Source organism: Hemicordylus capensis, chromosome 4 (genome assembly GCF_027244095.1).
Source record: "Hemicordylus capensis ecotype Gifberg chromosome 4, rHemCap1.1.pri, whole genome shotgun sequence".
In the NCBI taxonomy this organism is placed as follows: domain Eukaryota; kingdom Metazoa; phylum Chordata; class Lepidosauria; order Squamata; family Cordylidae; genus Hemicordylus; species Hemicordylus capensis.
Window position 1 is genome coordinate 140786750 of NC_069660.1, and position 25792 is coordinate 140812541.

The 25792-nt window shown below is 42.2% G+C and overlaps 1 protein-coding gene and 1 long non-coding RNA gene across 8 annotated transcripts in view; both read left to right on the forward strand.

Moving 5' to 3' along the window:
* The first annotated feature begins 753 nt into the window (after positions 1–753).
* Positions 754–25792, forward strand: part of KCNT2 (potassium sodium-activated channel subfamily T member 2) — a 366405-nt gene continuing 341366 nt past the window's right edge. For all 6 annotated transcript variants that reach the window (XR_008307289.1, XM_053250672.1, XM_053250674.1 and 3 more), the window contains exons 1-2: positions 754–927; positions 2820–2919. Coding sequence is in view for 5 of the 6 variants with exons in the window: in XM_053250672.1 (XP_053106647.1) it covers positions 867–927; positions 2820–2919 (161 nt within the window). In the remaining variant the exon portion in view is untranslated. The remainder of the gene's footprint in view (positions 928–2819; positions 2920–25792) is intronic.
* LOC128325166 (uncharacterized) overlaps positions 9243–25792 on the forward strand; it is a 33899-nt gene continuing 17349 nt past the window's right edge. For both annotated transcript variants that reach the window (XR_008307291.1, XR_008307290.1), the window contains exons 1-2: positions 9243–9486; positions 12660–12764. This is a non-coding gene — a long non-coding RNA (uncharacterized LOC128325166). The remainder of the gene's footprint in view (positions 9487–12659; positions 12765–25792) is intronic.

A 25792-nucleotide genomic window follows, 5' to 3' on the forward strand; every position in this document is an offset into this window, starting at 1 on the left:
TAATGACCACTAGGGGCATTGGGAGTAGAGACAGTGCATCAGGGTCTCCCTATCTGTTCCTACTCTATGAACCCTGAACTGACTCTGCAGCACTTCCTGTGCTGAGTCACAATCCTTCCTTTTCCTCCTAGAGAACAGATGGAAACATCTCTCTCTCTCTCTCCTTACCTATCCACTATGTAGTCCTTTAGATTAAATATAGGTCTTTCCTATCTAAGTGTATTTAACCAATAAATATTTAGTGTTTAGTCATACAAGGATCTCGATGTGTTTTCTCTAAACAGTTGCAATATCCAAACCATCCTCTGCTACGTACTCTGTAACTGGAGTGTGTGCTCATTCCTTAGTGCTCTGCTGTTTTACCTATTGTGGGTAAAAATCAACAACCTCTAACAGTGCCAGTCCCCAAAGATGGATGTGTCTCCAAATAATGTTGATTTTTACCATTTCTGTCTGGTCTGCCCCACCCTCAGACTTCCACTTCCATTTGGCTTTGATTTCTTCTTTACCAACTAGAGGTGCTGCCTCTTCAGCATGTGGATGAAAAGCTGTGGTGGTGGCAGCTTGTCCTGGGGCTGTTGCCTTCACGCAGGCAGTCAGGTGACACCCATTTCATTTAAAAAACACTGAGGTAATTGCAGCAATGTTTAGCCTACTTACTGCCTATGTACAAAGCTCAACTTATCCCACTGTTTCCATGCCACTAATGTTTTGTATGTTCCTGTTATGATGCTAGGGGGCCTGTGTGGCTGTTCTGCCTGTAGAATCTAGTGAGCTGTCTGAAGGATCTTGTCTTCATAACAAAGTAGCTGTTACAGTGGATTAATATCCAGTATTCTGTGTGGCCTGATGATATAACAGTGGCAATGAGGAGGGCATCTTCATGTGGCAGTACTGCTGTATCTGCACTGGAAACATCTACAAAGTGTGAGTAAATGGTTGGTTATTAGAGGCCCAGAGGCCTTGCCTATGACTAGGCCTGACAAGGTCTTTTGCAGACAGGATACTTCAGGCCAGGGGCGTAGCTAGGGGAAAGGGGGCCTTTGTTCACTCCTCTCCCCAGTGGCCCCTCAGAGTGAGGGAGATCATGAAGAGAATAGGGAGGGGTGTTGCTGGGGGCCCTTCAAGAGCTGGGTCTATTTCCCAGTCCAGGGTTTCTTAACCTTGGGCCCCCAGATGTTGTTGGACTACAACTCCCATCATCCCCAGATATGGCCTTTGTGGCTGAGGATGATGGGATTTGTAGTCCAACAACATCTGGGGGCCCAAGGTTAAGAACCCTGCCCGAGTCTATTCTATGCACATTTACTTTGAAATTGCCTAATGAATTTTTTTTTAATTAATTGAATGGCTCCGCTTCTATGCCATTAAAGGTAGCTTGCCACACAGATGTTGCTAGGAAGGTTTTCCCATCAGGTTGTTTTTTACACAGGACTTTTAGCTCGTATCTCCTCCAGAATGGAGGGTGTGCATTCACATATCAGGCAGTTTTACCCCAAAGTTCCTGTGAGCTATTGGGGAGCACCTCACATAAAATTCAGGTTTTTAGTTGCACATTAGTGTAGCCTGATATATGACCAGGGTTTTGTGTTTTTTTTAAAATCACTTTTTGTATCAGTTTTTTGGGGCAATTTCTAACTCACAGTAAAGCCTTGCAGGGCTTTAGGGCTCAAACCATACCATCTAGGACAGACTAAAGAGGATTTGGGGGCCCCCAGGGGGTGTGGGGGCCCTGGACCTTGGGCTCAAAGTCCAGGGATAAGAGTACCTCTCTGCCTATTGTATGAAAAACACCCAGGTAGCTTGTTTTATTTAATGGATTTGCTCACCTGTTTTTCAGGTACAATGCCTCCCATGGAACATTTTCAGACAGAAGGCTTTACTACAAGGCTTTACTGCAAGTTCAAAGTTGCTTAAAAAAAAAAAGCCCAAATGCAAAAAGTTGATTTTTTAACCCTGGATATAAATCAGGCTATACTCTTAATGTGCAATGAAAAACCCAAATGGTGTGTGAAGTGCTCCCCAATAGCTCAAAGGGTCTTTGGGGGTAAATCTTGCTATGTGAATGCACACTCTCCGTTCCAGAGGAGATGTGAACTAAAAGCCCTGTGTGAAAAAGCGCATGGTGACAGGCAGGAGGGTGGTGAAGCTTCATCAAATAAATGTCTGTGTAATAAAGGACAGGAGCAAGTTCATTTCTTTTTTTTTTTTTTTAAGAAGTTGCTACTGCTACTCAGAAGTAACTGCCAGAGTTTTTAGGATGCTAATCTTAACTGCCCATTAGACTTGCCGTGTTCTACACCCCACCCCCGCATCGCCCCTATTGATTTTGGCCGGCGAGAAATCCCCCTACCCTCCCTATGCTAAATAGGTGAACAGCATTGGTTGGCAAGGCGAGGTTCCCGTCTACGTCACCGTAGTAGGCTCCTGAAAGCCACTCCTGATTGGGTGAGCTGCTAGCGGCAGCTCCAAACGACATTTGCATGGCTGGGGACGGATGATGGGAGCAGGCAGCCCTTTGTTGTCGATCCAGGCAGGCTGAGGCAACTGCGCGTGCATTTGGAGGCGCTGCCCGGTTGGCTGCGGCGCGCGCGCCCCCTCCTGCTTTGCTTTTGCCTCTTGTTGCGATACAGGTTGCAAGGACAAAAAGAACTTTCCCAGCAGGTGCAGCGGATTTGCATGCTCACCTCTGGCAAAGCAAGAGGCTGGTGGCGGCTTCTCCTTCCTTCTTTCAGCACAAGACACGTCGTCGCGGATCGCCGCCGCCTTGTCTGCTTGCTGTTACTGCTACTACTTGAGTGTTTCTCTCTCCCTCCAAGGCAGGATGGTGGATCCAGAGAGTGAGGTGCCTCCTCTCCCTCCCAGGTACAGGTTCCGGGATTTGTTGCTTGGAGATCAGGGATGGCAGAACGACGACAGGTGAGTAAACGAGGTGAAGAGCTTTGCTCTGCAGCCACCGAAAGGGGGAGGGAGGCGAAAGGAAGCTGCTACTCTATGGTACTTTGGCTGGAAAATTCCTAGAAATAAAGAAGATGCCGTTATTGACTACTGCCTTTTAAATACTGTGAGTAATTCATCAGAAAGAGTGCGTAAACTGACGCATCACTGGAAAGCACAACACTGGTACACATATATGTTATACTTCTTTCAGCTACAATTACACCAAGCTATATGTGGATGTGAGGATTCCGTGTGCACCTATATGTCTGCACATAGTCTTGCACTTGTGCATATACATATTTTTGCAATTCCATATTTTCCTTAGATATGCATCCGCTTCTTGGCCATCAATACATTTTACACCTCAAAATATAATTTTGACATTTCTGTATGCCACTCCTTAACCCCAACCATTCCAGGTTACATCCACCTATTTTGTTTTTGCCCATATACACCTGTTGCTTATTAATGCCCATGTTGTAAACACACATGCACGTGCCTGTCTTGCATGCCCATTCAGCACCTTTTCAGATATTTTTATTGCACACAAGTGTGTGTGTGTTCATATTCTTAGCCCAGCAATGTGTTGGTATGCTTATCTCACACTGTTCTCCTTTGTGCACATTGCTGTGCACATGCACACTTCCACCTGCCTCTCCACTGGAAGATAGACTGGTCCCCATCATTATTTTAACTCGCACAGGAGACTGTCAGGTTTATTTTATATCCCTTAAGTTTTTATATCCCTTAAATATTGGCCTAAGCTGACTTCCCCCATTGGAAGGAAGGTTAAACTGCTGGTAGTGATATTTTTTCCTTTCTTTCTCAGCCAGTGTGTTACATCTGAAGCACCACATCCTTGCTAAACACAGCTTCTGCTGTGTCACATGGGGAGGGATGTCTGATGCTCAATAATTACATTGTATTATCTAAATATTGATGTTTGCTTATATTGTTTTATGTTGCAAAACCCGTGAACATAACTATTTGGTTTACATTGTGCTGATTGTGAATGTCATTGAATCAAGACTGTGGGTACTTGGCTTTGTCAAGGGGTAGTAGATATTTCTAAAAACTTAAAGCTCATTTTGAAAGCCCCCCCCCCCAAAATTTCCTGCTGTTTTATGGAGTTCCCCAGTGGTCTTTCATCTAAGGGTTAGGTCCACACCTGCTTAGCTTCAGCAGTCCTGCAGCATTATGTACTCATTACTGGGGCATTTGTAAGCTACTGTTCAGGGTGCTCAGATTTTTTTTTAAAGTCAGAAGAATATTAATAAGAACTTGATGGGCCTCTGATGGCCCACCCAGCCCGCTTCTTCCCTCTGCCCTTCTGCAGTTTCTGGCTGGCTTTCAAGCCTGCCCACTCCCTCCACCTGCCCGCCATTCCCTGTGGTCGGGCCAGCTGCTGCCGCCTTCTCCTGGAGGCCGGGCCGTACTGGCCCTCAAGCCACTGTCTCCTGGCGGCACTGCCTCATCCTGGGGGCCGTGAGCCACCACCTCCTCCTCATCCCGGCGGCTGAACAGGGCCCACTGCTGCCTTCTCCTGGCTGTCGGCCCGGCCTGGCCCGCCACCGCCTCCTCATCCTGGTGGCCGGGCTCGCTGCCACCTCCTTCTGGTGGCCTGGCCACCTCTTCCTCCTGGCAGCCGGTGGCCCGGCCTATCGCCGCCGCCTCATCCACAGCCTCTTCATCCCAGTGGCTGTTTTCTCTCTGTCCCATCGCTAGTCCAGTAGCTTCTTGTGAGAGCTGTCGCACATGGGATTAGCAATGGTTACGCCTAGGAGAAATAAATATATAGATGGATCCTTCTTTCCATGCAGCTGCCTGATTTATCTGAATGATCTCTACTGTTTTGAATCTCCAAAACTCAAAATTGCTGCTTCTCATGTATTTACTTGGTATTCTGTGAGTTCTGGACTATGATGGGATCTTTTTAGTAAGGGATAGTCAGTAGGGGGCAATAGGATGATTTTGTGATTACTCATTATATGCAGTTGAGTGTGTGTTCCTAGAAATCCAAATGGGATCCTGTTTGCTTCATTTTTGGATATTGCAAGTTGGATAACCAAGATGCAGACTTAAAACTTGCTTGATGTGCAGCAAATTTAAAACAAACTTGATGTTTTCTTTTGTACAGTTAAACTGAACTGCGGAGGAGCAGTTCTGAAGTCCACTAATATTGCCAAGTTTTTTTTAATAAAATACTACTACAAATATTTATATACCACTTTTCAGCCAAAGTTCTCAAAGTGGTTTACACAGAAAAATAAATACACAAAAGAGACTACTCTGTGAAAGTTACTTGCTCCAGTAGCTATTAACCAAGCTTGTTGCGTGGTACAGTGTCTTTCGAAAGGCCCTTCTTAATAGTTGGCTGATAGAAAGTGTGAGTGATTTAAGAAGAAATTCATTCCATAATTATTTAGAAAGCAACTGATATTCTAGGGTGTCAGAAGCTAAGTACTAAATTAGAAGATACATTTTGCTCTTAATGCCCAACCAGATGGTATGAGATGGGGTTGACACTGCCCTGTGTCTCTCAACTTGTAATGTATCAACAAATACAAGGCATGGTACGGTCTCTTTGCACTGTTTGTTGCCATGTCCTGTCTCACTTGGTTGAGGTAGGGGCAATGATGTTGCATCACACATTTTGTTTAGCTAGATGTTGAGAGGAAGAGAGGTGGAACAGACATGGAGTAGCACCAGCTCTGTGTCTCTTTAATGTCTAGTTAGGCCATAAGTTTCTGTTGCTCAAGGGAGCAGAAGTATTAAAAAGATAAAAGCAAATAATTTGCCATTAAACAGAAGAGCCCTCTTGAAGGGAGGCCAATATGGTTTTCACCCTCCTACTGTGCTACAGTCAGCAGGCCGCTTTAATTGTAAATAGACTGCATCATGAAAAGTGAGTACTGACAAATGAAAACTGGAGGAAAAAACACATATGCTACTAAATTAAAGAGCTTTTATTGCTGCTCATACTCTAAAGTGTAGTGCATTGTAGGTAGTATGCATTCTTTGAACTCTATGCCAGATTTATTGGGCACTTTTGATTACATGATTTTTCAGTAACCAATACAATTCCTTTCAACTGTCCAAAGATAAAATATGTTGTACACAATTGGTATAAAAGTATGCAACACTTAATTTGCTACAATCTCCTATCCAACGGAAATGATTATCTGGAATTTGTGTTAACTGTTGCATTGAATGGTGGGGGAGCTTTTGATACTAGATGTCTGCATCTAGAACATATGTTTGTCAAATCACAAGTTGAGGTAATGAAAATTTATTCTAGCAATTTAATGTTTATTTTTTTAAAAAAGACAAATTAGCAACTTGATCTAAATAAATGACTGTAGTAGAGCCTTATATGTATCTGTTTTGTTAATGCTTATGTAGTCCCACAATTCTCTCTTTGAATTCTCTTGATCTCAATCTCTGTTGTGCATCCTGTAATGGAAATTACCTCTCACTAATCTATGTTCTTCGAAATGTTGCTTTGCAAAACCATCTCCTACATGATGAAACTGGGAGTCAACTATGCCGATGAAGTATTCATATTTGATAAGTACATGATTTTAGCACCTCGTGTCCAAACTTAGGAAATTGGAAGCATAATGTAGAAGTGTTGCCTGAGCCTACAAATTTGTTCATATAGCTCGTTTTTAACATGCATGCCCATCACTTGATTAGTTAGTGAATATATGGGTTGACTTCACTAGAGAAATGTCCTTTGAGGTAATATGAAGATTCTGTCTAGGATGCTAGATCTCTGATGATTTATTCACACATGCAAAGTGACTGCTTGTTGCAACAAGAAAGTGATGAACGTGCATGTCTTAGTGAACACTCAGTTACTATGCATCAGTTACTATGCATCACATAGAAATCTGCCTTCTGTCCTTAGGCATTCTTCCACTTTTGAGTGAGGAGAGGATTGGTGTTTCTGAAAGAGGTGATCATCTGTTAGGGGGAGACAGAAGTGCTCATAAACAAAGTCTGATATCAACTTTTCCCCTCAACAGGTGAATAGTGCTTTCACAGGTGACAGCCCTGATACATTTTTGGGAGACATGTGAAAGGTGCAGGAGTATTGTGTGTGCATTCTTTGATGGATGAAGTTCCTTTGTCCTGCAGAAGATCTTTGTGCCTTTTGTGGATGAGAGACAGGATCAGAATATGGGAAGAATGAGTTGTCTTGTATGATTTTGAGAGACGTGCAATGGGTGAATAGGAATATTACAGGAATGAGGAAAAATATTTAATATACCTTCCTTGACGTACAGTGGTTGATCTTTATAAGAAACCAAATATTGCTATGACTGAAAGAATTATAATGTTACATGATGAAACAGCATAATTTGTGTTTAATAATTCATAAACAAAAGACAAACCTCATTTTTTAAGCAGAAGGAGGAATTGTAAATATTCAGCTGGACTCTTTAAATGGAGAATGAAATATGGTTCACAGCTCTGAATTGCTAAAGACAGAACCAATTAGGTAAATCACTTTTTGTTTTTGCTGTGACATTACCACTTGTGTGGATGACTGGTGTGTACATATTTTCATGGAAACATTATCACTCTTGGGGAAATTTTGGTAACATTGCCATAGAAACTGTCAGCCCTCACTGATAGGAAATATTTAATGAAGAAAGATTGCATAACATAGTGGTCCCTCGGGAGGTAGGCAACTCTTTAGCAGCTCTGTGCCCAGCATTGATTAATTTGGAGAATGATAACGCACAAGTCTGTCACTGGCAAAGATAATGCCTTTCTCTACCTTTTCTAAAGGATTACATGCACATGTGGATGTGAACTTGCTACCTCATCTCTCATGCCTGTTGTAAATGGAATGCAGTCTTCGCTGTACTCATTCTCATTCATCTTGTATTACTCTTTTCCTTCACTTTTCTTTTCACCCATTAGTCTATAAAGTATAATATAAATATTTAATGAAATTAATTCCATCCCCCCACTTCCTAATAATGTTTTCCTTGCTATGTCTTGTAGAATGGGCTTGTCCTTATCAGCTGTTTGGGGACGAGAGTGGGATTGGGGATCTGATCCCAAGGTGCATCTCTACTCTTCCAGTGCTGGTCCTACTTATGCAGTAGATGGGGTTGGTTTCTGTTCTGGCACCACAGGCCACTCGTATGCAGGGGATGCTGGCACAGAGCTCTCACAATGCCACGTCACTTGTGTTCCTCTGGATACTGTTTTCTCATACTTCTTCTTCTGGTCATAAAAGCCACAATTAAATGTGTGGACAAGCCCTAGATATGATGGACAAGCTATCCTGAGATCTATATGCCAGGCTGGCATGATACAAACATTCCTGTTAAGATGTCACTGCTGTTGAAGAAAATAGGCATTAGATGACCTGAGATAGTTCAGGTCTGCTAGATGTACCACAGTTCCACCGTATTACTTCCTACTCTTATAATTAATAGAACTACACTGGTGACCAGTATGTTTTCAGGCAAAATACAAGGTGCTGTTAGGACTTATAAAGCCCTAAACAGTATTTAAGAGAATGTTGTCTTCCCTATGAGCCCCATTGCCTATTGAGATCATCCGGAGAGGTCCTTCTGCAGTTGCCAGCAGTTCATCTGATGGCAACTTAGGAACCGGCCTTCTCGGTTGCTACCCCAAGACTTTGGAATGTACTCCCTGCCAAAATAAGAGCCTCCCCATCTCTGACAGCTTTAAAAAAGTATCTAAACACACGTTTATTCACCCACGCTTTTTAACTAGAAATGTGGTTTTAAATTATATTGTTTAAATTTTTGTTTTGTTTTATGTTGTTAACCACCCAGAGACATACGTTTGGGGGAGGTGTACAAACAGGATAAATACATTACTCATTGGGAAATAATCTGATGAACCTATTCAGCTGAACAGGATGAAATTCAGAGTACAGTGTTCTTTATATAGCTGAGTTGCCCCCATTACAGTATCTTGTTTAGGCCAGGTATGATGCCTATTAAAGCACTTCAGCATCTTCTTGCAGTAGGAGATCCTAAAAGCTTGCCACACTTTTCACATGGGGTAGTGGGATTCGTGCCCTTGTGTAGCTTAAGCAACAACTTAGTAGCTCTTCTTGGCATAACAGGACTTCAAAGAGTCGAGCTTCAGAGTTTCCAGAGTGTAAAGTGGTTTCAGATGGACTTGCCACCAACTGTCCAGTTCTGCCCTTTCAGCAGCATCTCCTCTCCAGCCCCAAATCCCAAAGGTAGTTAGCCTAGAAAAGCAGAGCGGCTAGAGGAAGCATAGTCTGCAGAGAACAGAGCAGACACCAGCTGTGGCTAATTAAGAGGGCTGTGGTTAATTTGCAGGGGTTGTGGAAGCCTAGGGCTTTAAAGTGGTTCAGAGGAAAGAGCAAGGGTGGGGAAAATAGTGGTGTTCTGGGATGACTACTGAGGTAAGCTGTCTGGGGAAAAAAAAAAACCAGCAGGAAGGGAAGCAGTGAGAGGCTCCTCCTGAAAGAGTCTGGCACCAGAGGCCTGGCAGAAAGCACTAGGAGATGAGACTGCACTGGGGGTAAGTAGGGTCTGGAGCCCAGCTGTGGACTGTAATGAGAGGAAGGGAATTGCTGTCCTACTGTAAAGCGTTGTTCCTTTATAACCCTTAGCTGCTGAGCGAATGGGAGGGAGGGAAATGGTAAGCCAGCTGGGTTTTACCTAGAGGGAAGAAAGATGCTTGTACTTCTCTCCTGTGAGTAAAAGAACCTTACCAGTACAGGAGGGATGGAACAAACAGGTTTCATTGGGATGACATGTGGGTCATAATTTTATTGTGACTGTTGCATGAAAGGAGTGAGTTGCATGTCTGTGACCAAGCATCCAGTTAGTTCATGTTGGAGATGAAGCAGTGTGAAAATAACTTGTGTGAAGATGCCTAAGTGCTGTAGAATATGAGTGGGGTAGAGCATAGGAAGGCCACTTGGCTTGAATACTACTGATCTGTCCAGAGTATCATTGTATAAGTCACATGAAGTTGCCTTATACTGATTCAGACTAGTGGTCCATCCAGTTCAGTAATTGACTACACTGACTGGCCGAGACTTGCCAAGGTTTCATGTCAGAGTCTTTCCCAGCCCTACCTGGATATGCCAGGGATTGAACCTGGGACCTGCCGCCTGCAAGCAGATGCTCTACCACTGAGTTACAGCCCCATCTCCTATGGGGAAATATCTTATAACAGACAGTGCTTGCATGTCGTTGCCTATCCAAATGCAAACAGAGACAAACGTTGCTTAGCTAAGGAGATGATTCATGTTTGCTGCTGTAAGACGATCTCTCCTTCCTAAGGCTGGATGAAAAGCTAGTAAAAAATCTGGTGTCATTGTGTTGCCACAGTGCACCTGTTTTGTGAAATCATGTGTATACAAGGCAGCACCCCTCACAACCTGGTGCTGCCTTGTATTGTCTGTTTTGGTCATGTGCATGGTAATTTGATAATCTGGGCACCAGTGCTTTATTGCCATGAATGAGCAGTGCATCAGTACTTGGATATCAATATACTATGAAATGTTCAGAAGCAGCTGAAAGATATGCAGGGGTGTAGCTGGGGTGGGCGGGCCTGTGTTTGCCCCCCTCCCTGACACCCTCTACACCATCTGTGGTGGCGCGTGTGCCCCATTATTCTTGGCAGCCCTGCTGCCAGTAACTCAGCCATTGCCCGAGCAGCCTGTCTGGTTGGTGGGACTGCCACTCGCTGTGTGAGCCCACTGTGCCACCACTCCACATGCAGCCGGGCTCCCAAGTAGTGGAAAATGAGGAAAGCCCTGAACAGGGGTTTCCTCCTTCCTTCCATCCAGCCCAGAACTGGCTGCAAATGAGGGACACATGCGTCCAGGTCCAGGCGGAAGGAGGAAGCCCCTGTTTGGGGCTTCCCCCCCTCCCCCACTACCTGGGAGTTGGCTACATGTGTAGTGGCAGCATAGTGAGCTCAAACAATGAGCAGGTAGCCAGGGACAGGAGTGGGCAGCTGGCTGGAGGTGGGAGGGGAGAGGCAAGAGATGGTTACCAGATGCTGGGTGGCTTGTGTACTTTGGACACATCTGCACAATTCTAGCTCTGTTTATGCCACTTTCACCTGCTGTCCTACACACCTGTGCAGCAGCATGCATGTTTTGTCCTCTGAGTTGTCCTGAAGGCCTTTCACTGGCCATTGTATGGATGCCCGCAGCTATTTTGAGTGAGAAAGAAAGGTAGGAGGGGCATTTGTAACCTAGCTGGAGTTAAACAATTCTCAGAAACTTATTTGGCACCTTTTTTAGATCAGATTTGGGAGACAGGTTGAAATACCCATCATTGCTTTTAGAAATTAAATTTTATTTTTAAAGAAATAAATAAATAAGTAGAAATATTTGAAACTGAACCATATAGCTGGTTGGATAAGGACAGTTCTTTCCTGGCTAATCATGGGAGCCATTATTTTAAAATGTGCCTCTTTGCACAGTTGGGCAAACTATAAGTGCAATAAGAACACTTCAGTAATTATTTGAGTGAATTTAAAAAAAAAACTAGTATAAATGTAGATTTAAATTTACGAGAACAATACAGGTCTGAAGAGGTTCCCCCGTGAATTAAACAACCAGCAGACTCTTCAGTAAGAGCTAAGTATGCTTAGCTTTTGTTTTTAATATTAAATAGTAGCTGGATCCCCCCTCCCCCATGGACTGGGGAAGGGGCTTTAGCTGAACCCCACTTATCATTGTCCTGATATGGATCTCCCCATACCCCCCACCCATCGCTGTCAAGGAAAAACATCTCTTGCAAATGCCAATAGAAAGCTTTTTCATCTGAATAAGAATCTCCTGGAGATGCTGTATTGGCACTATATTGGGAGTTGGAGTAAACAAATGCCTCCCTAACACAGTCCCAACCAGGGATAGGATGCTTATCTAGAGGCTGCCAGTAACTTGTATAAGAAAGCTCATGTTTGCTGATGTGACTATACCATACTTCTAACTTGTCTGTCAGTGCACAACTGGAAAGAGATGAAAGCTGTCTTGAGAAATGGTGGTCCAGTATGGTGCAAGTATCTGTCCACGTTAATTGCTATTTGTGAAATTATACGTACAATACCTATATTGGCCTGTTGGGCACATGGCCTAGTGATTAGAGGTGGCTATTCAGGTATAGGTGCCATAAATCCTGACTGGCATTGGAAGCCTGTATGTGTGTGAGGCAGCTATGAAGTCCAATCTTACCATGATGATGCAGAAATACCATGCACACTTCCTAAACAGTTATTGGTTCCCTCAAGATGAATGAAGCTATGAACAACCGAGGCTTTGTGTTTAATACACACACTCCTCCTGATCTCATTCCTTTCCTTCCCTTTTCTAATTATCTTTCTCATCCTGCAAATTTATATTTTTAAATAATTTTACTAAAAGTTCAAAAATAGTCTATGATATTTTCTGGTGCAAATCCCAAGCTGTGTGAAAACTTGATGTCCAAGAAATTGTATTACAAAAGTGAAGAATGACAGGTAAGCGTTTCAAAAAGCAAGAACCCTGTGGCATTTCAAACTTTTTGTGCCTTGAGTTCTCCTAGGCTACAGTCCATATGCCAGAAGCAGTTTTTCCAATTTAGAATACTGAATCCCTCAGGTTTTGGGAGAGCTATACTCTGGGCTTAATTTTTTTAAATTCAGGATCATCTTACCAGTTTATAAACTGTACTGTTCATTCTGTTCACCAGTACTGAGAGGGACAGTTGCCAAAATGAGTGTGTGAGGGAACTTGTGGCAGGAGCTCCTGGACAAAATGTATCGTTAGAAAACTTTGATGACCAAATGGTTGAATGGTGAGTATTTCATCTTAAAGTAATGATGGACTATTATTCCAACACTTAATTTTAAAACTGCTGTGTGCTTATAATAGTTGGAGAGTGAAACCCAGTGTTCTTTTCTATGCTGAAAGTGAACTTGGAATGTTTTCATGACAAGTAGGGCACCTAAGGGAGCAGTACGGAGATGACTTGACTAGCAAGCCAGAGGCTGCTGGTTCGAATCCCTGCTGGTATGTTTCAGGAAACACCTATATTGGGCAGCAGCGATGTAGGGAGATGCTGAAAGGCATCATCTCATACTGCGTAGGAAATGGCAATGGTAAACCTCTCTTGTATTCCACCAAAGACAACCACAGGGCTCCGTGGTCATCAGGAGTTGACACCAACTCAACTTTGCCTTTTAGTGGTGATTACCAGCTTTCATGCCTCTTTAAAGATAGCTGTTAACCTACAATTAGCTAAAATAAAACCCCTGTTTTCTGAGGCAGTATACCTAGAGAAGGCTCTGGATACGAGCAACAGGGGAGGATAACTATCTCCATCATCCCCTTGTTTTGAGCCTCTTGGATCTTCTGGATAGCCCCTGCTGGAAACTGGACCTTTTGGTTTGATGCAACAGCAAGACAAGTTTTTACATTGTCATCTTATTACCACTTTTGTGGAGTGCAGAGTATCCTAAAGCAAAATGCATTACGACATTCCTCCTCTAGCACTGTCTCTTTTAAGGCGAGAACATCTACTGTTTAGCAAGTATAAAAATTGCAGAATGGTTATAACAAAACAAGATTAAAGAAATCTTGTTAGAGCGATAAAAAATAGCATACTCTTGTAAATAACTTAACAATAAGGAACCTGGAGGTATAAGTAAAGTATTCCATAGAGAAAATCACTAGCACTGGAGGTGCAGAAATAGTGAGAAAGATTTGATTGTTTTGGCACAAAGGTACTGTAAACGCAGCTGCCTAGAAGAATAACTATGGACCTTGGAGGATTATTGTTTTGATAGTTGTCTAATGGTGAAAATTACTTTCTGTCTCTTAAATTTTCACTTGAATTATACAAGCAAATTGGCAAGAGCTCATCCAATTATGACTGGTGCCAACTTCATATTTTCCATTGGCATTTATGCTTGGGGAATTGGTACCAATTTGAATAGAGGAGCTGCCCTAATATGATAGGGTTCTTGCATTCTCTGCTGCTGGATGAGGTCATCTCATGTGTGTTATCCTTCCTGTGTGCTCTAGACTATGCAAAATAGCGAGAAACACTTTAAAAGCTTGGGAAGGATCACCCTGCCTATTTTCTTTAGTCCTGCATCCAGCTACAGTCGCTTTGATTGGTTATTTCATCTGCTACTTCCATCTATATTCTTTAACTTTCAACCTTTCAACCCTCAGGGCCTTGCTGCAAGGCTGACTGTACCAAGAGTAGCATGAATGTGCAGGAATCCACAGCAACAATCAAAGGGATCATTGGGTGGGCAATTCATTGCACCCAACTGCATTGGAGGACAATCCAGGGACGTTGAGACCAGGGCCAAGTGCACCCCCCCCACCCCGTGATACTTGTAGATTGAATTGAAGCCTCCACCCCTCCTGTGCGTTCAGATTTCCAATCCTCTATGCCACCAGCCTGGCAGGCTTGTTTTAAAGACATGGTCTCCAAATTGCTTCAGCAGACAAAATGGAGAAAACACAAAAGAAAGAGAAGGGTGTCTACTTCTCCTGCCTCCTCATCTTCCTCTGATAGCTCAAACCCTTGAAAAAAGAAGGAAAAAGATCAGCAAGGTCTGGAAGAAATGGGGACAAGAATAACATCCCACATTCTTCTGAGGTCTCAGGATATGATCCCCCAGATGCACACAACCAGGATGGGCACCTATGTGCCCCTGACTCACTGGATCCAGACCCAGTGGAACAGGTACCCAACCCCACATCTATTAACAACCAGCCCATAGTCTCAGGAGATTCTGAGGTCCCCGGGGATCTAGATCAGGATTATGGGGAAGAGGGGGAGTGGTCAGCTGTCAAACATACTGATTCTTTCTCTAACTCTTACAGTTTGTCTATCTCTGATGACTTTGCCCCATTGTTGAATAAGGCCACTCACACTCTGGGATTACAGCTGTTGCCCTCCCAAGTGATTCCATCCAAATCTAAGGGAGTACTTGTTTTCCAAAAAAATAGGAATAGAGATGATTTTTCTTTCCCCAAATTCTTCAGTGACACTGTTAAACAAGGGTGGCTAACTCAGTATCTAGAAAGGCTAGTGCAGTAGCTAACACATTTTATAATTTTCCTCAGGAGACCTTAAACTTTCTCAAGTTTTCTCCCACTGATGTACTAGTGGTGGCTTTCCTATCTGGGTTGGTGCTCCCAAAAGATGGTGACAGCTCCCTCAGAAATTCATCTGAGACTTTACTCAGAACACATGAGGCTTCATCTTTGTTTATCTGATCATGCACAGCAGCATCAGCCATTGACAGAGTATTGCTTCTCTGGGTAGATTATTTGATTCAGAACCCATCTGAAGATCCTGTTCACTTAAAACAAACCATCTTAAAGATCCAAAAAGTGCAAGCTTATATGGCTGATTCCACCATGGATTCTGTCGGCTTTGCAGCTCAGTCTACGGCATCTACAGTTGTGGCCCAAAGCAGCATATAGCTAAAACTTTGGCAGGTGGATGTCACTTCTTGCTCTAATCTATTCTCGGTGTCCTTTGAGGATTCTAAGTTATTTGGGGATAGGGATTTGGGTTGACTCAAGGTTGACTCAGCCTTCCATCCTTCCGAGGTCGGTAAAATGAGTACCCAGAATGTTGGGGGCAATATGCTAAATCATTGTAAACCGCTTAGAGAGCTCCGGCTATAGAGCGGTATATAAATATAAGTGCTATTGCTATTGCTATTTGTACAAAATTGAGTTTCCTGGCTCAGTTCAAATCCTGGCCAGACCGTCTTGCTTTTGCCCCCCCTCCCTTGGACTGGGACCTGGTTCAGTTAGAATTCAAAGTTTCAGGCCCAGTTTGGAGGCCTGCCAGCAAAGGGGAATCCGGCAAGGATACCCCTTTACCAGTAAAGGGGCAGCAGGAGCTGGGGGTTTCTAAAAGTGTTTTTTAAAAGTAGACAAAATTAATGGAAATTACTCACTAAGTTCATCTATGGCAGCTGCTGGGGTGTATGTGTGTGGCCGTGGCTCACCTGATGTTTCCAGCCCCCCCCCCCCAGTTTTCAGGGAAGGCTTTGGCCCATTTTGGCCATGTGCGTGAAGGCCATTTCTTTGACCTCCACGGATGCGCACTGGAAATGGCCTCCACACGCATGCAGAGGATCAAGGAAGGCCCAAGATGACACTGGATCACAAGGTACATGTGTGTTAGCTCTTTGGTAATCAACTAATCTTATTTGCCTTGTAAATAATAGGATCATATCATCAGGCCAACAACATCAGGGCTTCATCAGCGCCCTGTTGGGTTGGGGGCCACTTAGCAAAGTATATGTTTGGTAGCTCTCCATCACTAACAAATGGGTGCTGCACTCACTACAATTTGGTTACAGAATAGAGTTGACCTCCTAGCCTCCAAACAGGTGCTTGGTTACTCCTGTCTCACACTTGCAGTACCATCTGGGGGTTCTGATAGATACAACTCTATAGAGGCTGATTTTACCTCAGGATCATAGCATGGCTCCTAGGTCTTATGGTGGAATGTTAGATTCCATAGACTAGGCCAGGTTCCACTTACAACAGTGGTTTTTACTCCCTTATCAGATGGCAATAGTGCAAAAGAGCCAGATGAAGGTGCCAGAATCTCCCAATGTTCTCTAGTCCTTGGACTGGTGAACAACACTGGGCCATCTTATCAAAGTAAAACAATTCCTGGATCCGCCCTATGTCATAGTGATGACTGATGTTGGCGCCAGCAGCTCTCCCCCATCCCCGTTACACAAATGGCCTCTGCACATGTGCAGAGGTCACTAAATTAACCCCTGCATGTGCACAGAGGCCCCAGCTGTGCCACCTGGGCTACTCTGGTGGAGGCCAGAAGTGCTGGGGCTGAACTGCTTCCACCCTTCCCCGCTGCCACCACCACAAATGGGACTTGTTAGTATTAACTCATTACCCTCCTGCTGGAATGAACCCATTCTGAGTGCCATTTTGGCGGGCTGTTTTTCCCTTGGTTTCTTGTTTTTGGCACTGGCTTTCGATTGGCTTGCGATCTCCTTGCTTCTTGGTTGATGTGTATGATAACAAGCCATCCAAGAAGCAAGGAGATCACAAGCCAATTGGAAGCCAGCACCAAAAACAGGAAGCAAGGAATGGGATTGTTCCGTTCTGAGCTCATAACAGGCCCTTCATTTGAAGAGCATTCTGTTTTGCTCTCAGAACCCTTGAAATGGCCCTTTAAGAGTTGAAATGTTCCAACTTGGAACGTTACTCACATCCCTAATATGAGCATAGGCTGAAATCCCCATGGATTTGGACTTGGGGGTAAGGTGTGCATTAGATGACTTTCAAATTGCCTGCATTGAGTCGTCTTTCCTCTATTTATGGAAGGCATGGGATCACACTCCTCTCTAGAAAATACTAGCATGATCAGTGTCTGACGTCAGCCTTATGCAGATATAATAACTTAATCATGGTTTGTTTTCCTTGATGGCCTTGACTGGGTCTGGGAGCCAATCTAAAACTTTAAGAGCCAGACAATGGACACTTGACAAAATTACCAGACTTGGTTAACGAACATTGTGTGGTGAAAAGGATAAATGGGCTTGCATACTTAGACCAGAAACAGGGTTGCCTGGGACAAAGATATTATTGGATATACAATAAAATATATATTCAGGTATAAAACATATATACCTGAATATACTAGTCTAGGTGCCACAGTTAATTTTCTAAGTGCCATGGCTCTCTCGGATTTGTGATGTTCTCTACCTTTAAACATCCAGGCATAAATTGCTACATATGATAAAATATTCATTTTGATCGAAACAAAGCCTACTTCAATTCTCACATAAGGTCTAGGGGTTCCTGGGGTACAGCTAGCAAAGAACTTAAATGTTTCTTTTAGAGAACTTCAAGATGTTTTATCTCCTCTATGCCATACATACAGCTATATATATTGTCTGTGGGAAGAACTTAAGTGATGGGGAAAATAAATTTCCTCCGTCCTAAAATTTGAGAAACCCCAAACTCTACAGGTGAAACTCGGAAAATTAGAATATCATGCAAAAGTTCATTAATTTCAGTAATGCAAATTAAAAGGTGAAACGGATGAGATAGACGCATTACATGCAAAGCGAGATAAGTCAAGCCTTGTTATAATTGTGATGATCATGGCGTACAGCTCATGAAAACCCCAAATCCACAATCCCAGAAAATTAGAATATTACATGGAACCAAGAAGACAAGGATTGTAGAATAGAACAATATTGGACCTCTGAAAAGTATAAGCATGCATATGTATTCAGTACTTGGTTTGGGCCCCTTTTGCAGCAATTACTGCCTCAATGCGGCGTGGCATGGATGCTATCAGTCTGTGGCACTGATGAGGTATTATGGAAGACCAGGATGCTGCAATAGCGGCCTTCAGTTCTTCTGCATTGTTTGGTCTCATGTCTCTCATCCTCTTGGCAATGCCCCATAGATTCTCTATGGGGTCAGGTCAGGCGAGTTTGCTGGCCAATCAAGCACAGTACACTGTATACTTTTCGGAGGCCCGATATTGTTCTATTCTACCATCCTTGTCTTCTTGGTTCCATGTAATATTCTAATTTTCTGGGATTGTGGATTTGGGGTTTTCATGAGCTGTACGCCATGATCGTCACAATTATAAAAAATTAAGGCTTGACTTATCTTGCTTTGCATGTAATGCGTCTGTCTCATATATCAGTTTCACCTTTTAATTTGCATTACTGAAATTAATGGACTTTTGCACGATATTCTAATTTTCCGAGTTTCACCTGTATAAGCTGATCTAGAAAACTTCAGCCTAGTTGCAGCAAGATGACAACTGCATTAATATTTTTGTCTGGAAACAAGCCCCAGCCCCCAATAATTACATGTTTTAAAATGTTTTGTCCCTCAAGGAGTCATTTGGGTTCCGAAGACTAAAATTTTGGTCTTATCATGGTTAACCTTCAAATATTTTCTTGGTTCCCTTGTCCAAGAGCTAATGCAGACATTGCTTATATCTTGGGATTGTTAATGGAATGCTCCTGGGGAATTGGTGGGGATCCTGAGCTATGTTTTAGGCTTGTTTGGGGGATTTATCTAGCTTGAAATGGAGCATTCCAACCTTCAGAATAAATTTCTTCAAAGCTTCCATTGCTGAAAGAACTGAATGGAGAGCTTTACTTCTTCAAAATAAAATGAGGTTTATTGAAGGGTTTTTTGGGGGGGGTACAGTAAGAGAAAATAATAGTTAAATGAGCAATGATATTAAACTAATAAGACAAGCCAGAGCAACAAGTTGCAAAAGACTATGTTACAGCTCACAAGGAGGCAATTTGGCTTGAGTTTTCTAATTAAGTTCACTCAAGGCTGACGAGAGAAACAGTTAGTTTTGGATTTAAGGAGAAATGAGGAAAAAGGGAAGTAGAATTCAGAGAGTAGGGGTTATATACTACCTCTTTCCTTCCCAGAAGAATGCTGTGAACTCTTGCAGTTCAGATGTTACTGAGAGGCTTTTTTCCTCTGAGGCAGGAAGGAAGGCAAGATCAGGAACCCAAGTACCAGGCAGAGGTCCGGGAACCAGGGAAAATCCAGAAATGGATCAGAATCTTGCAGCCAGAAGTGCTGCGTAGACTGGGTTAGGAAAAAAGGCCGGCCTGGAGGCAAAAAGTAAAGCAGGAGCTAGAGTCAAGGCAGAGCAAAATAGACTGCCTGTGCCAATACATAGGAAAAATATGGTGGATCCAAGGAAAAACCATCTGGAGAATCTTGAGGTCGGGACACATGTGACTCAGGAGACACAGAAAACACATGGATTGATGGTGTCTTGATCTCTTATAGGAAAATCCTTGTCTGGGGGCATTATGCTGATTGTACCTTGCAAAGGTATACAGGTGAAACTCGAAAAATTAGAATATCGTGCAAAAGTTCATTAATTTCAGTAATGCAAATTAAAAGGTGAAACTGATATATGAGATAGACGCATTACATGCAAAGCGAGATAAGTCAAGCCTTAATTTGTTATAATTGTGATGATCATGGCGTACAGCTCATGAAAACCCCAAATCCACAATCCCAGAAAATTAGAATATTGTGAAAAGGTTCAACAGTCTAGGCTCCAGGTGTCCCACTCCAATCAGCTAATCAATCCATAACACCTGCAAAGGGTTCCTGAGCCTTTAAATGGTCTCTCAGTCTGGTTCATTAGGAATCACAATCATGGGAAAGACTGCTGACTTGACAGTTGTGCAGAAAACCATCATTGACACCCTCCATAAGGAGGGAAAGCCTCAAAAGGTAATTGCAAAAGAAGTTGGATGTTCCCAAAGTGCTGTATCAAAGCACATTAATAGAAAGTTATGTGGAAGGGAAAAGTGTGGAAGAAAAAGGTGCACAAGCAGCAGGGATGACCGCAGCCTGGAGAGGATTGTCAGGAAAAGGCCATTCAAAAGTGTTGGGGACTTTCACAAGGAGTGGACTGAGGCTGGAGTTAGTGCATCAAGAGCCACCACACACAGACAGATCCTGGACATGGGCTTCAAATGTCGTATTCCTCTTGTCAAGCCGCTCCTGAACAACAAACAACGTCAGAAGCGTCTTACCTGGGCTCAAGAAAAAAAGAACTGGTCTGTTGCTCAGTGGTCCAAAGTCCTCTTTTCTGATGAGAGCAACTTTTGCATCTCATTTGGAAACCAAGGACCCAGAGTCTGGAGGAAGAATGGAGAGGCACACAATGCAAGATGCTTGAAGTCCAGTGTGAAGTTTCCACAGTCTGTGTTGATTTGGGGAGCCATGTCATCTGCTGGTGTTGGTCCACTGTGCTTCATTAAGTCCAGGGTCAACGCAGCCGTCTATCAGGAGATTTTGGAGCAGTTCATGCTTCCTTCCGCAGTCGAGCTGTATGGGGATGCTGACTTCATTTTCCAGCAGGACTTGGCACCTGCCCACACTGCCAAAAGTACCAAAACCTGGTTCAATGACCATGGGATTACTGTGCCACATTTGTTGCTGCTGCTGCTGCTGCTGCTGCTAATAATAATAATAATAATAATAATAATAATAGAAATCAAATAATTAATCACAATAATATGAGCAAATGTGGTAATCATCATGGTTTACTGCCATGTGTGTTCTTCATTCTTAACATATTGTTGTATAAGATTTTTGTTAAGGAAGGTGTTATAAGAGTGTTCTTCCATTCTTTCTCTTTAAGATATCCGATGGTGCATAACTTGCTTCGGGTGAAGTTTTATGGGCTCTTACATACTTTACTTGCCTGAACCCAAGACTGTTCTCCACCCCCACCCCAAGTTTTTTGATATTGGAAATCAGTCATCTTAAATTCAAAGTCCTATTCCTTTTGAATAATTGCTGGTATAACCTGTATTTAAATTGTCTTAAATTCAGTTGTCTTCAGTTAAGGTAAATACAGTAGTCTTTATCTTTTTCCAGAATGTTGCTGAGGCAGACAAAAAACACCAATATGTTAAGAGACAGCCATAGAGATTCAATACCTAGATATCTCCACAATATCAGTAACTGTGACAGCTGCAGCAACTGCTCTGGTAGACTAATGATGTCCATCTGAGCAGCATCCCAAATGATTAGAATTCCACAAGAGAATCTGAATATACTAGATAACCACAGAATCCATGATGCTGATTCCTGAAGTGGAAAGCAGGAGAATCGTTATGCTTTCCACACATGGTTCCCACAATCAGTATCCACACAGGTGAGAACCAGTGTTGGGTAGTGATTAGTGTGTTAAGACTAGGATTGGGGTTTGTATAAGCTCTTGCTTTTGGAGGAGACAAGAAATGAAGTGGTTAAAACGACTATGGTAAAATGGGCTCAAGATGTGGGGTGCAACATAGAAATGGCAGCCTGGGAAAAATTATGGAAAACTGATTTAAAGTTCACTGCATGTTATGTTTTAAAAGAAAATTATTATAAAATGATGTATAGGTGGTATTTAACACCAAAAAACCCCTGGCATTAATGTATAAAAATGTTTCAAACAAATGTTGGAAATGTGGACACTCTGAAGGAACCTTTTTTCATATGTGGTGGACTTGTAGGAAGGCTAAAGCATTTTGGGACATGATATATAATGAGTTAAAGAGAATATTTAAAATGACATTTCCTAAGAAGCCAGAATCCTTCCTGCTGGGAATAACACAGGGAGTGTTTTCTACAACTAATTTAACATTCTTTATGTACGCTACCACGGCGGCCAGAATAATATATGCACAGAAATGGAAGAGCAATGAACTGCCTTCAAAAGAAGATTGGCTGATTAAAATTTTTGGAATATGTGGAGATGGCAAAACTTACAGTACTGATAAGAGATCAAAATTTCGAATGTCTTAAAGAAGATTGGAAACCATTCTTATTGTATTTAAAGAACTATTTTCCTAATATTGATTTTACAACAGGGTTTGAAATTTAGTAATATTAGCAGGTTGAGTAGATCAAAATTGTGTTTGTAAGGTTTAAATCTATGTTTTGAATTATTATTATAGCAAGGGTTAATTCTATAGTTGGTGATTCACGAGGAGGTGTGAGCGGGAAGTCCATATTTGTTTAATGTGTTGTGAATGATTATTGTTAAAATTAATAAAAATTTAAGTTAAAAAAAGACTAGGATTGGGGGACTTGGGTTCCCCATTCAGACACAAAAGTCATTGTAGGACTTCAGGTGAGACTCTCTCTCCCCGCCCCCGCCCCAAACCTGCCTCACTGGATTGTTGTGAGGATAAAAGTAGAGAGGAAGAACATGTACGCTGCCCAAAACTCTTTGGAGGAAGAACAGGATATGTGTCATAATAATATATGTATATGTGTTTTTTAGCCATATGCACTCCAGTCCTAAGCATGTAATATTTGTAGTAGTAAACACAGGAGCAAATTCAAATAGCTCTTTTTTACACCTATCACAGCAGCCCATTTTCATCTCTTCTATTAACTACATTTAAGCACAACACATATGCAACTTGATTTCAAACACAACAGCAGAATGTCATTCGGACAGCTAGTGTGGTGTAGTGGTGAGAGTGTTGGACTGTGACCAGGGAGACATGAGTTCAAATCTCCATTCAGCCAGGAAACTCACTGGGTGACTCTGGGCCAGTCACGTATCTATCAGCCTAACCTATCTCAGAGGGTTGTTGTGAGGATAAACATGATGATGTACAACACCAATTTGGGCTCCTTGGAGGAAGAATGGGCTAGAAATGTAAAAATAAATAATATATGGAGTTATTCCAGTTTCTTAGGATTTAAAGACAAGCATGCATTTCAAGGGCAAGGAAGCTTTTAAAATGAGTTTCTTGTGATCTGATTTGCAAAGCCTTATTTTGAAGCAAGTGTATAAAAATAATATTTTGGCGGGGGGATGCTTAATGTTCATTTGAGCAATTTGTGTAGATATTTTCAAGAAGTTGGGGTATTTTAGTCCTTTACAAGCTTACTAGAAAGACAATATGTAACTTATTTATATATGAGCTAATGTTATAAGCACAAAGCAAAATGTAATAGTAATTATTATAAGGAGAAACATGTTGAGAGAGAACAATTTTCTCATATTTTGCTATTTAAGCCATTTTGGGAACCTTGTTGCTAAAAATTCAGCATATGAGTATTTTTTAATAAAGGGAGGGAAAAAACACAGATGAGATTAGAGCTATAAGTAGTTTAGTATCTTCAAACCCAGCAGCCAGCACGTGGTAAACCAAAAGGCAGGAACAAAACCAGAGTATTTTGCCCATTTTGTTAGCACTCCCCCCCCAAATGCCGAGTTGGGGAGCAGCACAAGACTGCAGGTCAACCAATCGGTCTGCTCTTGCTGGGAGAGGGCAGGACTAACAGCATGAAGGGAACTTAACCCTTTTTTTACTTTGTTACTGCTGATCACAGGGGGTGTCAATGTACCCCTGTACCGCGGTCCATCACCGTCATGAGGGTGCTACTTGTTTGCAAATGTCCTGGGAAGGAGGAGATGGCAGCCTGTTTGTATGAGCCCCTGGTGGTGCAGTGGTAAAACTGCCGCCCTGTAACCAGAAGGTTACAAGTTCAATCCTGACCAGGGGCTCAAGGTTGACTCAGCCTTCCATCCTTCCGAGGTCGGTAAAATGAGTACCCAGAATGTTGGGGGCAATATGCTAAATCATTGTAAACCGCTTAGAGAGCTTCGGCTATAGAGCGGTATATAAATGTAAGTGCTATTGCTATTGCTATGTTGGAAATATACTTGCTACTGTTCCTTTAGCTATTGTTTGCCTTATGGATATCCATCACCAATGCGATTTGCAGAAACAGAGCCTTAGTGAATGTACAGTAACTAGAAATGTTCACAAGGTAAATGTAACATGCATTAGTTCTTCGGTAATCAACTTAATCTTATTTGCCTGGTAAATAATTGGATCATATCATTAGCGTATTATAAGATGAACAATTTGTAAGATCAAATTGACTCCAGAAAATATTCTGCTTGCTGAAACTCAGTGACCAAGTTAGCAAAATTTAAAAAATAAAGGAACCAGTTAATGGCCAGGACACACGCACACCTGTTAATTTTATCAATAATCTGACGTTCTGTTCCCATCCTGACCTTCATAGGCATCTCTTTATATATGGGTTTGATAAAAATAAATAAGTTATTATCTGGTTGTGGTAGAAAACTATGGCACACTATCTGTCGCTCTTAATTTTATCAAAAGAAGCAGCAAGAACTACCAAGGTTGCATACAAATATCACTTTGGGCCTTGGGCATGTTTCTTTATAATATGATTTAGAACAAATCGTTGATTGGCTGTGCTCTTCCCTTTACCCTCCCTAAGCCTTCATGTTCAAGAATGCTTTCTTTAGACTTGTCCCAATCTTCCAACTTTATTCAGTAGATATCTGACATATAATGGGAGGCAACATCTAGCAGAGCTATTGGACAATAATTGCTTTGATTTGCCTTTATCTCCTTTTAAAGGGGCTGGTACAATCATGCTAACCTCGCAACCCTTAGGCCATCTGCCATTATTTCATGTATGTAAACAGTTCTGCCAAGGTGAGTGGTTGTCATGGCAAATGGAATGTAGCAGAGGTCACAACTTCACTCATTATTTAGATAATTGAATATGAATGTGTACATCTCCTTCTGGATATGCCCCCCCCACCCCGGACTGGCTACTTAGGTAGATGGTGGGGGTGTGTCTTGCATTTGGGGGACCAATTGGCTTGTTTAGTTTTTTAAAAAAAGATTTATATCATATTGCATTCACTTAGTATCAAGGCAGCTAACAAAACACAAAATGATTAAGAACACACAAGAAACAACAGTAAAAGCACCAGCAATACACTTACAGTACAGGTCTGGTATCCTCTGAGTTGTAAAGAGAGATTTAGCCATAAACAGACACTTCTTCCTTATAAGAGAGATGTTCCCAAATCACAGACCATGTGTTGGACTCTAAAAAGCAATTCTCTTGTGTGTCTCATAGTTAATGAAAATTGGAATCTAGCATTCTTTGCCTGTATTTGGAAAAGTACTTCGTTTTGTGGTCTTGTGTTTCATATTTATTATCTCTGCTTTCAGATAATTTTGTCTTGGTTTTTCTGGGAGAAATATTATATAATATAGTTGACATACTAAAAAAAGTATTTTGCATCGATGGTGGCTGGCTTGTCACCTTACTATTGCAGTACCTATTTCAGGACAAATACAGAGATCTTGGGATTGCCCCCCCTAGGCAGTTGACCTCCTTTCCCAAAGTTCAGGATCTATTTGGGAGGATGTTTTTGGAGAACATTTATGTTTATTTTATTTTATTATTTTATATTTTATATCCTGCTCTTCCTCGAAGGAGCCCAGAGTG